The sequence below is a fragment of the Lactuca serriola genome, chromosome 5 (assembly GCF_051521515.1).
Source record: "Lactuca serriola cultivar US96UC23 chromosome 5, Lser_US96UC23_V15, whole genome shotgun sequence".
NCBI classification, from domain to species: domain Eukaryota; kingdom Viridiplantae; phylum Streptophyta; class Magnoliopsida; order Asterales; family Asteraceae; genus Lactuca; species Lactuca serriola.
This window is the reverse complement of record NC_136412.1, coordinates 185,261,993-185,274,398: the sequence shown is the minus strand read 5'-3', so window position 1 is coordinate 185,274,398 and position 12,406 is coordinate 185,261,993. Positions and strand designations below refer to the sequence as shown.

The window sequence follows — 12,406 nt, the reverse complement described above, 5'->3', positions numbered from 1 at the left end:
TGCTAAGTTCTTAAAGGCCAAATACTACAATTTCTACAAGCTACACAAATAGGTAAACACCTAACTAGTATTTTATGTTGTTTATATCATTTTTATGCTAGTTGTAGGCTTAAAGCTTTGGAAACAATATTGCATGTATATTTAGAGAAAACATAGATCCAAAGCTTTTAGGGTTGTATGTGCAACATAGGATGTTGTAGTATACTAAACCCAATAGGACTTCGGTCTGATGTCGGGGTTAGCCCGATGCAGATTATATGTTTCCGTACTTCGTTCCGATGTCGAGGCGGTCCCGAGAAGAGTATATGTGTGCTTGATGTCTTTGTGATTAATGCATGTTATGTGTTATGTGTGGTCAAGCCTGATGCATGTTAGTTATATGTTATATGTTATGTTATGTGTATATGATATATGATGTGTATGTGTCGAGGTATGCCTGATGTCGGGGTGAGCCTGATGCAAGACGTGGTCTGATGCCGGGGTGAGACCGATGCCGGACAGGAATCCGATGTCGGGTTCGTCCCGATCCAGCTAGGCGGTGTCACATAGTTGTATTATCTGTTGTATGATATATGTGTATGGTATGTGGTAGTTTGGGGAGCTCCATAAGTTTCGTGCTTATATTTTTCAGTTTGATTTCACGTACTTCAGCTAGCAAAGGGAAGGGTTCGGGGTGATCGCATGACACACATCACAGTTTCCAGCCTGGAATGTTTACTTGATATCTGATACATTACTTGATACATTGACAGATTTTTATGTTATACACAAAGGGGAAAATTTTCAAGATTATTTGTTTATTGATAGCACATACATTGAAATAGATTAGTTGACCAATTTCAACTATACTTGAAGACAATGAACATTAATTTTTTTATCGGGAATGAACATTAATTTTTTTATCGGGCACCAACTGACATATAACATGCATATTCCCACTACTTAATTAGTGAGCGTAAAGTTGAAGTTAGCACAAGTAGTCTTCTTACGCAACAACGAAGAACTGAACCCGAAACTTGAATTCTCTAAATCAAATACCAGAAAATTGTCTTCAAATTGAAACGTCCCGATCACAATTGCAGGTTCACTTGTTGCACCACCATCAACAAACCCCAGACACGCAACGTCTGTCGTCACTTGCTTAATGGAGTTAGCAGTCGATATGCTCCATTTCTTCCCATCCTGAAGATTAAACTCAATATCTGGAACTCTTAAACCATTAACGGAGGCATTGAAACAAAGACCAAATGGTGCGACAGGATTTGCAGGAGGGATTCTTTTTGTAACCAATGAAAACCTCCGAACCACCCACTTATAAATGTCAGTCCGAAGAGTGGTGTAAGGATCGATTGTGCTAAGCTTGGTGGTGGCATTCCCGGGAATATCAATGAATCGTGTTTTAATTACGATGGAATTGAGACCAATGAAGTACCCAAAAGAATCGGGATGGTTGATTAACGGAGTATAAGAAAGAAAACTCCTTATGTCAACATTCGATTGGGGAAGAAGGTAATAAGAACTATTTCCATAAAAGAAAACACCAGGAGATGATAACGTGCTGGGTAAACACAAAGCCATTATTCTTTGAAGGGGTTCATTTAAATATGCTGGAAATGCATAAGGGGAGGAAGAAAGCGCCATGACACCACTAACATTCACAGGGAATGATTGAAATGAAGAAGAAGGAGCACATGCAGCATTAGGGTAAGCACCATATAAACCATTGAAAACATTTCTACCATTGCTGGTGTTCACCGTGAATTCGTCATAGTCCAGCAGGGCGTTGTCACATGATCCAGTAATAGGATTGACAACGTTGACTGGGCATGTGCAGTAACCCCATCCAGGTAACGTTGAGCCATTGTTTACTGGAGGGCAGGAGGGATTCTTGTATGAGTAAGTGGTTCGCACATCTGTGCATTGATATTCTTCGCATGAGACTGGATAGGTACAGAGTGTGTTGGCAGGACAACTACCAGCAAACGTGTTCCATACCAAAATACAGTCGTGCCATATGAAAGGAGCATCGAGGTCTATGAGGAAGTTTGCATGCAAGAATTGCATGTTTACGTATGTTGTCATGATCTGAACACTATAGAGAGGCTTGGCAGCATCTGTATGTTTATATACAGGAACAACTACAGAAGAATAAGGTGGCACAAATTGTGCTATGGCTTCGTGCTGAAGAGAGATGAAGGCTAAAGCAGCGATAGCGACTAGTTGTATAAGCAAAAACATTTTTGAACGTTTGTGTACTCGGTACTGTAATTTCGAATAGGCATCTGGCAGATTTATATATATGTAGGTGAAGAAAGTCAATGGTGTAGGAAATCAAAAGCGAATAAAAGAAGCAAGAATCATCTACTCATCCTTTAAAAGATGTCTAACATTGATTATCGTATGTACTTGTTACGTTAATGGAACATGGTGAGATATTTAAAATAGGGTTAATTGCATATGCAAGTAATCAAGTTTAAATCTTCTATATATAAGCCAACATAAAAAGTAGTACAATTTTAAGGGAACGGTTTTAAATTTTTATAATTTTGGTAATCGATAATATGGTTTGCTGGTTTATATGATATTTCAGAAATGTTGAAGTTTTTAAGAGGCTTTTTTGTTTTTCAAATACGGCTGTTTCCATTTTGTTTGCAAAAATGACAAAATGGGGCTGCGACCCATCTTGTTTCGCCTAAAATTGAATTGAATTTACATAAATGATGCTTATATATTTACAATCAATAGCTATATGCAATGTTGCAAAACTTGGCCTAGTCGGCCGAGTACTCGGAATCTGTCCTCCACCAAGGCGAATAACGTGAACTCGGCAAAAAAAATTCGGATTAAGTCAAACTCGGTCAAAAATTGGTCAACATCTCTCTAACTCAGGCCTACTCAGTCTTACTCGGGCCTACTCGCTCACACTCGGCCAACTCGGTCAAAATCGGTCAAACTCGGTCATAATTGTTATAAAAAGAGAAAAAAATCTAGAATTTCAAGATTAATATGTATAATACACTTAATGATTTATTATTTAACACACATGTGATTATTACTACATATATATCTTAAATTTTCAAAAATTATTTATGAAGTGAGACATTTGTGTGTATTTTAGTTTTTATATATTCAAATATATCTAATTTTGTTATATATTTCAATCAAATTATGATTTTAACTTATTATTTTGACATATATAATTTCCCTAAAAATATTTCTACATGAATTACTAAATACGAGTACTCACCGAATACTCGCTCCTCCCCAGTCGGTCGAGCAGATACCGAGTAACGAGTTCTACAACCTTAGCTATATGCAAAATTGCAGAAAACACTAGATGTTAGTAAATGACCCACATGTATCATATTAAACATTATATCAGTTAAAAATTTTAAAAAAAAAATAAATATAACATGATATCAATTAAAAAATTATTAAAAATTAATAAATGGCCCACATGTATCATGTTAAACATTTTTTTGAATTTTTTTTTCAACTTTCAACAAATATATACATAAAATAATTTATTATAAATAGATTATTACAGTTTATATATATATCGATTTGATATATTATACCACTAAAAAGTTATTATTATGACTTTTAATAAATATTAATATAAATGTTATTAAAATTATGTAAATAATAAATAAATATATAAATATTATTAAAAATGAAGGATAAGATCTATAAAAACAATTTCAATATTAATTATATATAAAAGTTAAAAGACGAAAACATTAATATTCATTTGAAAACTCTTAAAAAGTTTCTAAATTAATTGTCATGTCATTTGTTTTTAACTAGGTGAAACCCATGCTCCGCATGGGTCTGATGGATTTTTGGCGTCAAATTAGGTGAAGCAGTTGCATTAGATCAAACATAGATGAAATTTTTCGATACACGGGTACATAGAAGCAAGCGTTAGAACCTTTACAGAAACATTTTTACATAGCAGAATAAAGACAAACAACAAACGTTTTTAGATAGCAAAATAAAGACAAATAACCGGTTGGAGAACAAAAAGAGATTAGGAACTGCTTCATTCCACCTTTTTTTTATTTATTTGTTTTCATCTTCGAGAATTTGAAGCATTTCTTTGAACCTGGTGATGATTTTCTCGGTAAGTTCGATGTATTCCTTTAACTTTTCCTTCATCAGGTGGTCAGAGGAACTGCAGGAGGCTAGTGTTCTTAAGGTGAAGGATTTGAAAGTCGAGTCGGGATCGCTGTTGAGGTTGTTGATTGTTTGCAATCTCATTCGAAGGTCGGCTGCTAGGTTGTTGTGGGCTGTGTTAAGGTTGTCGATCCTCAGCTGTTCTTGGTGTAGCATTGTTGTCACGAGGGAGTGCATCTTCTTTCTGGCCTCTTGTTTTTGGATCACGTTTGCAATTCTAGTCTCCATTCTGTTTTAATTTGATTTTGTTTGATATGTTTTCAAGTGTGGGTTGTTATATAGTGGGATTTGTTGGGAGAAGGTGTGAGTGGTTGGTGTCATTTATGACAAATACTTTTTGCAAATATCTGGTGTGTGAGTAATAGATTGATAAGGAGTGTGTTTGTAATCATGATTACGTGCTTTTGTAGTTTTGATGCAGCGACGGCGTCATCTAAATTTAGGTGTATTTAATGATAGTCGTTATTAATGTGAATGTAATTGGGCAGATTTGTTTTTGGAGGATATGGGTATTTAATTGCTAGGGAATTTGAAAGGTATTTTTTATGCATAAGTATTTAAAAAAGAATCATTATCCTATTTAATGGTAGGATATTTATATATGGTATCGTAAATTTTTTATAGAAGGTGACTCAAACACCATTTAGATGTGGATTCAGAGACATTTCTATCTTTGACTTTTTTGTAAGTATCGAAAGTTACGCTAAAGGGTTTCATAAAGTAGTTCTATTTAATATTAGTTTTCTAGAAGCATAGCGTAGCCAACCCACGTCTTTAGGAGCAGAATGCATGGGAGTTTGTTCTGTTCTTACAAAAGCATGATAAATACATAAGTGTATAGTCGGTAGGCTGATTAGGCCATATACATATTACAGTAGCAAAAGGAGATGTGAGGAGTATTTGTTCCTAGTAAACAGCTCAGTCTGGGTACCGTTCACGTTTTGGTGCAGTTGCTGGAGGCTCGTCATCTGTATTTGAAATGTAATTAGTGTTTATTGAAGATGTTGCATTAGATATGAGTATATTGGCAATTACCTATGTTTTCGTACTCGAGGCGTCTGCTTGCTTGTGGGCGGGTAGATGTTGGCGTTGTGTTTGTTGCAGCACTACTACTTCCTGGAGTGTCTGAAGATGGTGTCGTGGGAAGTGGTGTTATTGGTGAATCAGGCATGTTTCAAAGGGGAGCAATATTTTGTGCTGTGAAGCGTATCTTTTCTGGTTTAGATGACCGCATGACCTGCAAGAAGAAGTTGAATGTGGTTTCCTTGCGTTCGTTGAGTATTGGTGGAATAGTTTTCCTCTCAATCAAACTGTATTCATTCACAAGCTTGGTGCATGGAACACCGGCTAGTTTTCGAACCGCATCATCAGAAAGTGATATGAACACCGAATCCGTGTCATCCATGATGGTTGCAGATAGTTTGTAGCTATATGGAGGTTGGTTGGACAATCGAGTAAGTAGTTGTAGAAGAAACAATGTGTATAATTTATTGAAGTACTTACAAAAAGATTGGGGCATTAGCGAGCCCGTCTGTTGGACAAAACCATCCTTCTCCCATTATCGATACTGTTTCAGAGCAGTTAGGGCAGATACTGTGGTACCAGGTGTCTTTAATCGTGTATTCAGCAATCCGGGCTTTGCAGACAAATGTTTTATCCTGTTTAGCAGTATTTGTTATGCTTTGTATGGGAACTAACATCAACGTTTGATAAACGATAGTAGAAAGTTGCTTACAGTGAGATCTGTAAGTGGTTTGGCATTCAAACTTTGTATGGTTATTGGCAACTGTGAGGTTAGTGGTATAGAGAGTGCCATGTCATTGGATCTATTTGAACATAAATGAGAAAATCTATAAGTGAAACTGTGATGGTATATCGGTGTATTTTGTGCTTATTTACAAAGTTACATTGAATGTTGTTTATAATACCTGTCCATCAAAGCACTTGTTTCAGGAATAGGCGGGTTTATGTACACGTGTGTAGCAGCAGTGGCAGAAAGTCTAAGCGAACCTGTTATATGTGATCAAGATGTTTGTCATCAATAATAAAAGATGATATTTTTTGTTTCTTTTTGTTGTTTTGTTTAATAGATAATATTTATGAGTGTACCTGCATAAGTTGATACTTTCAGATGAGTTACAGCAACAACGGTCTTTGAGGAGGATGTGGTGAGGGCTGTACGGTTGAACTTTTCAATTGAATCTATGCATTCCTTCCATAGTGTTATGCTTGTTTGCCGGGAGCTTGTTATTGTATTAAAATAGAAGATATATCAGATAAAAATAAGTCTCGGTTGGAAATAAGAGAATTGCAGGTCGTAAATATTACTTTTGGTCGATCAAAATGAGGTTCACAAATGGTTCACGGTTTTTTTTCTCGCCGTCCTTTAGCTTAACAAAAAACCCAATGAAATCTGTGAAACATTTTAGTCAGGGAACATGTTTTCAACGATAAAAAAATTTATTGAATAGTTTACCTAGGAATTCTTCAATCTGGTCAGCAAGCATCTGCAGCTGTTCTCTAGTTCTGAAATTGAAATGGAATGCTGGGAGGTGGTTTTTAGTGTCTATTTGCTCAATTTGTGAAGCTGTACCCACACTTAAATAGATGTTTCTGTTCAGTATCTTTTGATATTCCTCTACTGCGCAGCATGCATAATTTTGTATTTTGTAGCATTTGGAGACTTGCAGCTTCGATTCCACGTATGTTTGATTAACTTTCTGACCAAGTATCTGGATGCAATCTCCCTAGAATGGATGCAAAATATATGCTTAGGTCTAATGTTGATGTATTGTAAATAGACAGTAAGTTGCAATGGTTGTGGTAGTGCTTACATGCTTGTCGATAGCCATGAACCATGTTTCATATTGTCGGAAGTGTGGAATCCATTTACGGAGTATCCTCACTTCAAGAGGACCTCCTGTTGCACCGAATTTTAAATCTGATATTCTTGATGCTATCGGCTCCATTTGTGACAAGCAGCAACGATGTTATGCAACCTTCACCAAACGAAAAAGTTAATTAGATATTAGATAAAGCAACCATCTGAAATAGCTGTTTACTATCATATTTATAAAAAAATTCATTTAGTATTTGTTTTTTTTTATAAAAGGCAGTTGTGTCAACCTTATCGGTATTTACTTGATGTAATAATTCTTTGAAAACGACATTTTTTGTTCTTTTTGATTGTAATCCATGATCATCGATTATCAAAATTTTGACAGAGTCTGGTGAAGTTGCTCTAGATAGAGCAACATACAGCTGCCCATGTGTGAAAACAGGCTGTGGTAGGTAAATTCCAATTTTTTTTAGTGATTGTCCTTGACTTTTATTGATAGTCATTGCATAACAAACTTTTAGAGGGAATTGTTTTCTAGTAAAAACAAAAGGTAAATCAGGACTGTTATGAACAAATTTTATTCTCGGTATGTACACTCGGTTCCCTATGGAAGTTCAAGTAATAATGGAGGCCTCTATAACAGTTGGCAGTAACTGCGACACAATTAAACATGTACCGTTACATAGACCCATTCGTTGATTAATGTTTCTTAATAGCATAACAGGCGTGTTCGGTTTCAAAGTTAACTCATGTAGTGGAAACCCAGAAAACGTTAACCGATGTAGATATTCTTGTGGATATAAAAGATCTATGTCTGAAATCCGGTGTGTGTGAGGTGTCATTGAATCTGTGCTTAAGTAGGTGACACTATTTCCATTTGCCATTTTCATAACCAAGGAGTTTATTTCTGAAGCAGTATCATTTTTCGGACAAACAATTGCCCTGGCGGACAAGTTTGATGTGGATGGTCTTGCAAGCACTTCGGCATCATAAACAAACCGTATTAGCGAATGCAAACTGTTTTCGCCACTATTGATAAGTAGAGAGTCTGGTATGTCAATGATGCTTGTATGAATCGGATTAGCTGCATCAGGCTCCCCAAGGTTTCCGTTTCCAATATCTAATAACCAGGAAGCAAAGCTGGCAGCCGAAGCTGATGATGAAAGCAGGTCACCGATGGTTGAAAGCCGCATGTTAAGCAACAGTTTGCAGACTGTGAAGTAAGGCCACAGATATGAATTGGGCAATGTGGAAGAAATGATTTTAGAGACAGTGGTTTTTGGCTTTACAGGTAAAGTCTGTCGGAAGTCTCCTCCTAATAGCATTGACATGCCACCAAATGGGAGATCCTTGTTGTTGAGAATGTCTTTTAGCATTCTATCAAGACATTCGAAACAACGTCTGTCACTCATGGGTGCTTCGTCCCATATAATAAACGAAGTTTGTTGAAGAAGATCTCCAAGTTGTGTATTCTTCCTGATATTGCAGATGGAAGAAGTCGATAAATCAAGAGGGATGTTGAACCGAGAGTGAGTTGTCCTCCCGGAAGGCAACAACAACGATGCAATGCCGGATGCTGCAACAGCGAGAACTATTTTTCCAATAGAGCGAAAATATGCGAGTATAGTTTTCCACAAGAAGGTTTTTCCTGTACCACCATGGCCATAGACAAACAAAAGAAGTTGTTTTTTATTTGTCTAAGCCTCAGAAATCATGGTATAGATATGGAGCTGATCCGGGTTAAGTTGTGAAACCATACCCAGATGTTGTGTATGCAGCGAATTTTTATCATAGCTTGTCTCTTCAAGTAGAAGCCGGTTTCGCAAGACAGATAAATGTCTCGCTGAAGGCAACGGTAGACCAAAATCTCGTAACGATTTTCTTCGAGTTGAAGAGTTCAGAATTTTTTCAAGTTCTAGGAGAACTTGTTGTTGCAGCAACTCATCATTAATAGAAGCAGATGGTGACGGATTGTCACGAACAAAAGCAAATGAAATATCATCACTCATCTTTCGCCAACCATCGTTCCATAACTGTTGTGGGCAACTGACATCACAGAGTAGTAGCAAATGACAGAACAACGACCGTAATTCTGAAGAGGAAGCCCAAGAAGATGCATCAGCAAAGGCTGTGAGCCATTCTTTGTCGTCACCAATCAAACCAAGGGACTCACAAGCTAATCGAAAGGTTGTGTATGTAGTTGTACCTACGGTTCGAATATCCGCAAACGATTTACACCCTTTTTGGTGACATAACAACATACAAAGATAAAATAATTCTCCTGCTGTCGGATGAACATATGCGAGTCTGCCAATTGTCCGCAAACCGGATCTAGCCCTGGGTTGCCACTCTTTTGATTTCTTAACCCATTTATACTTAGTTGGGTAATCTGGATATGTCAAATCCAAACCGTAGGAATCCCTACCATTATTTAACAACCACGCAGTCAAAGTTGTCACTCCAAAAGTAAGGTTTCTGATAAGTGCTTGTAGGCGACTATTATCTCTGAAAGTTGTACTTTTCATGTTTTCTAAATGAACTGCCAATGTTTGTACTGAAGGGTAGCGTTCGTGTATCAGAAAATTGAAAATTCTCCATGCAGCTTCATGTGGACATATGAAACGCCCATCAACAAAGTTTTGTATTTCATTTATCGAAGAGACGGAAGAAGAGACTCCATCAGCAGCATCATTATCTGATCTCTGTAATGAAAAGCTGACTCGCTCGACGCCTTTAGAAATATACTTAAACAGGTATTTGATCATCATATTCCAGCCACAATACTCTACATTAATGTGTGCGTTAAATCGACTTGAGAGGCGCTTGTTATATGGGACAACAAAACCATTATCTATTCGCACCCAACTGCGCATTGTATGGTATGCACCTTCTCGCCTTTTGTAATGCACATATCCGTCTTTGTCAAATGTTGTAGAAGACTGACAGGGCTTCGGAAAGTTCTTTGTACACTTTCCGTCGCGCATGCATGGAGACTTACGATTGAGGAAACCACAAGGGCCATGCAACATACACTCTGTGACAATTTTATACAAAGATGGTTCAAGATGTGGGTCTGGCAATTCTGAACTTATATATTTATCAACCTCAGCAGCTGTCGTTATCCTATCTGAAGCCGCTACCAAAACCAATGTATGACAATGTGGTAATCCTCTCTTCTAAAACTCTATCGTGTATAAATCTGTTAAGTTAATCAGGTGAAGAAGCATAAGAAAGAAGGCATCTAAAATGTGATATGAAACAAAAATGATATGTAGGATGGTAAAGGCACTTACAAGCATCAACATTGCCAAATGGTTTATCATCTTTTAAAAATAGTATAAATGCTTCGACCTTCATCTGGAAGACACGAGCTATGATATCTGGTATGTTTTGAGAATGGTCAACACCATGAGTATCCATATATCTCACAATTTCGGGCCATTTTACATTGCAAGTAAAAGTAACAAAGTATTGTGGATTGCCATAAATTCTGCATATTGCTAACGCATCTTGACAGTGTTTATACATATATCTAGGGCCTCCAACAAACGATGCGGGCAGGAAGATTCGTCTTCCAATAAACCTGCCTTCTGAATCTCCCCTTGAAAGAGCATCATAAACCCCAGATACATACTCAGAACGAAGTTGTTCTTGATGGTTTTGTACATAGTCAAGTCTATTTTGTTCAACGCAGATGTACGCATCAACAATATACTGTTGGAAAAGCCTACCACCACATAGAAGCAAGGAAAACATATTACTGCGTGCGTACAACTGGTAGCTGTAATACATATTCACTGTAATATTTCTATCAAAACATTCAGAATTAGTTCTCGATCTCATCCTTGGCGACCAACCATCCTCACCAAAAGGAAACAGAAGCAGATATTGCAAAGGCATGTAAGCCGGATGAAGCTTGCTAATACGATGAGGCAAACCGTCCTTTGAATGAACAACAATATCATATTGACTAGAATTTGGATCATCGCCAGCAATACTAGCACCAAGAGTCCCTGGAGATGGAGCTCCATAACGTCTATCCGGCACATTATTATAAAGCCTAACAGAATAAGTTTCCAAACCCATCCCACATGCAAAAATCTGCAGCACTTTTAAAAGTACGTACATACTCGTTAGTAGCATTTAACGTCGAACCGATAATGGAAACAAACCTTTCATCCAAAGCCCCTTGTGTTGGATTATCAAAGAAACGAAGCCTATTAGACACCTCATTTTCAGTATCATAAATATACAACTGCAAAAACCGTGGCTTTTCGGAAGATGGCGGACATAAGGAACCAATCCAATGTGAAACTTGGCCGGAGACTTTAAATGTGTAAGGACCACGGGTGATGTTAACACTTTCATCAATGTTGGCTCCAAAAGAAGTCATGGAAAACATTGAATTATAGGCTCTAATATTGTCTAGAAATGCAGCCTCCTGAAAAAGACCCATAAACGGTGTTGAAGGTCGAAGAGGAACCGGCAAAACAACAGCGCCCAACTTACAGCACTGTGTATACACAGGCCGATTAACATGTGACAAACGAAGAACCCTCTCAGCTAACCAAAAAAAGGCAGCACAATATTGACAGACATAAACACAGTCCCCACAATCATGAGTTAACGGAAGTGGTCTTTCAAAAGACCCAGGTAACGCAATAGTAGAACTTACCTGCAGAAGACGACAGCGAGACTGACTAGAAGAAGTAGAGCCAGACGATTCGCCCACTTCAAAAACGGAACTTCCCCTTCTACATTTACTCATTAGGAAAAAAAAATCGAAACAACACCACAAACAACGACTACAAAGTAGAACAGCGAATATAAAAGGCAAAACACATACCGTGAAAACCAAACGCCTACAACAACAGCAAAACGAAACGAAGCAGAAGAACAGAACGATGCCTGCACCAACCCAAAGAAAACATAGAACTCATGTTAAGATGACAGATTCAACGAAAGCTTCCAGCTAGAGACAAAAATCAGAAAGAAAAAAGCATGGATGCAAGAAAAAACCCTTGACGTACGACCAAACAAAGGCTGAAGAGTGAGGAGGAAAAGAACGAAAATCAACTTTACAGGAATGTAGATAAGTATGGATAAAAGCAAAACCATTTACCGGGAAGAAAACCCTCGGCTCCAAACCAGACGGTAACGGCTCGGCTTGAAACCGGCAACTGTAGATAGCCGACACGGGTTTTAAGTTATTAAATAATTGTTTTTAATTGAATATATGTACATTTTGATGCTATAAATTATACTTACTGAATTGACTTCTTTCATTCATCTCTCATATTAAGATTCTTAGTTTTACCTACTTATCTCATATCCCCATTATTTGTTCTTTCCTAATTCAAACATAAGTTATGAATTTTTGTCTAAATATCT

The 12,406-nt window shown here is 37.3% G+C and overlaps 3 protein-coding genes across 3 annotated transcripts; all 3 read right to left on the bottom strand.

Annotated features, from left to right (window-relative positions):
• Positions 1-777: 777 nt before the first annotated feature.
• LOC145053367 (chitinase CLP-like) lies at positions 778-2,278 on the bottom strand. The gene has a single exon (XM_079001408.1). The coding sequence runs from the start codon at positions 2,236-2,238 to the stop codon at positions 943-945; it is 1,296 nt and encodes a 431-aa protein (XP_078857534.1). The 5' UTR covers positions 2,239-2,278; the 3' UTR covers positions 778-942.
• A 3,072-nt stretch (positions 2,279-5,350) lies between these two features.
• On the bottom strand, positions 5,351-7,145 carry LOC145050011 (replication factor A protein 1-like). Its single transcript, XM_078998332.1, has 8 exons — positions 7,011-7,145; positions 6,653-6,923; positions 6,505-6,589; positions 6,286-6,419; positions 6,105-6,186; positions 5,912-6,002; positions 5,680-5,834; positions 5,351-5,603 (listed from the first exon to the last, which is right to left on the bottom strand). Exons 1-8 carry the CDS (start codon positions 7,143-7,145, stop codon positions 5,351-5,353), a joined length of 1,206 nt encoding a protein of 401 aa, XP_078854458.1.
• A 484-nt stretch (positions 7,146-7,629) lies between these two features.
• Positions 7,630-12,133, bottom strand: LOC145050010 (uncharacterized). Its single transcript, XM_078998331.1, has 6 exons — positions 12,035-12,133; positions 11,862-11,923; positions 11,188-11,769; positions 10,309-11,075; positions 8,775-9,746; positions 7,630-8,663 (listed from the first exon to the last, which is right to left on the bottom strand). Exons 1-6 carry the CDS (start codon positions 12,131-12,133, stop codon positions 7,630-7,632), a joined length of 3,516 nt encoding a protein of 1,171 aa, XP_078854457.1.
• Between the last annotated feature and the right edge of the window lie 273 nt (positions 12,134-12,406).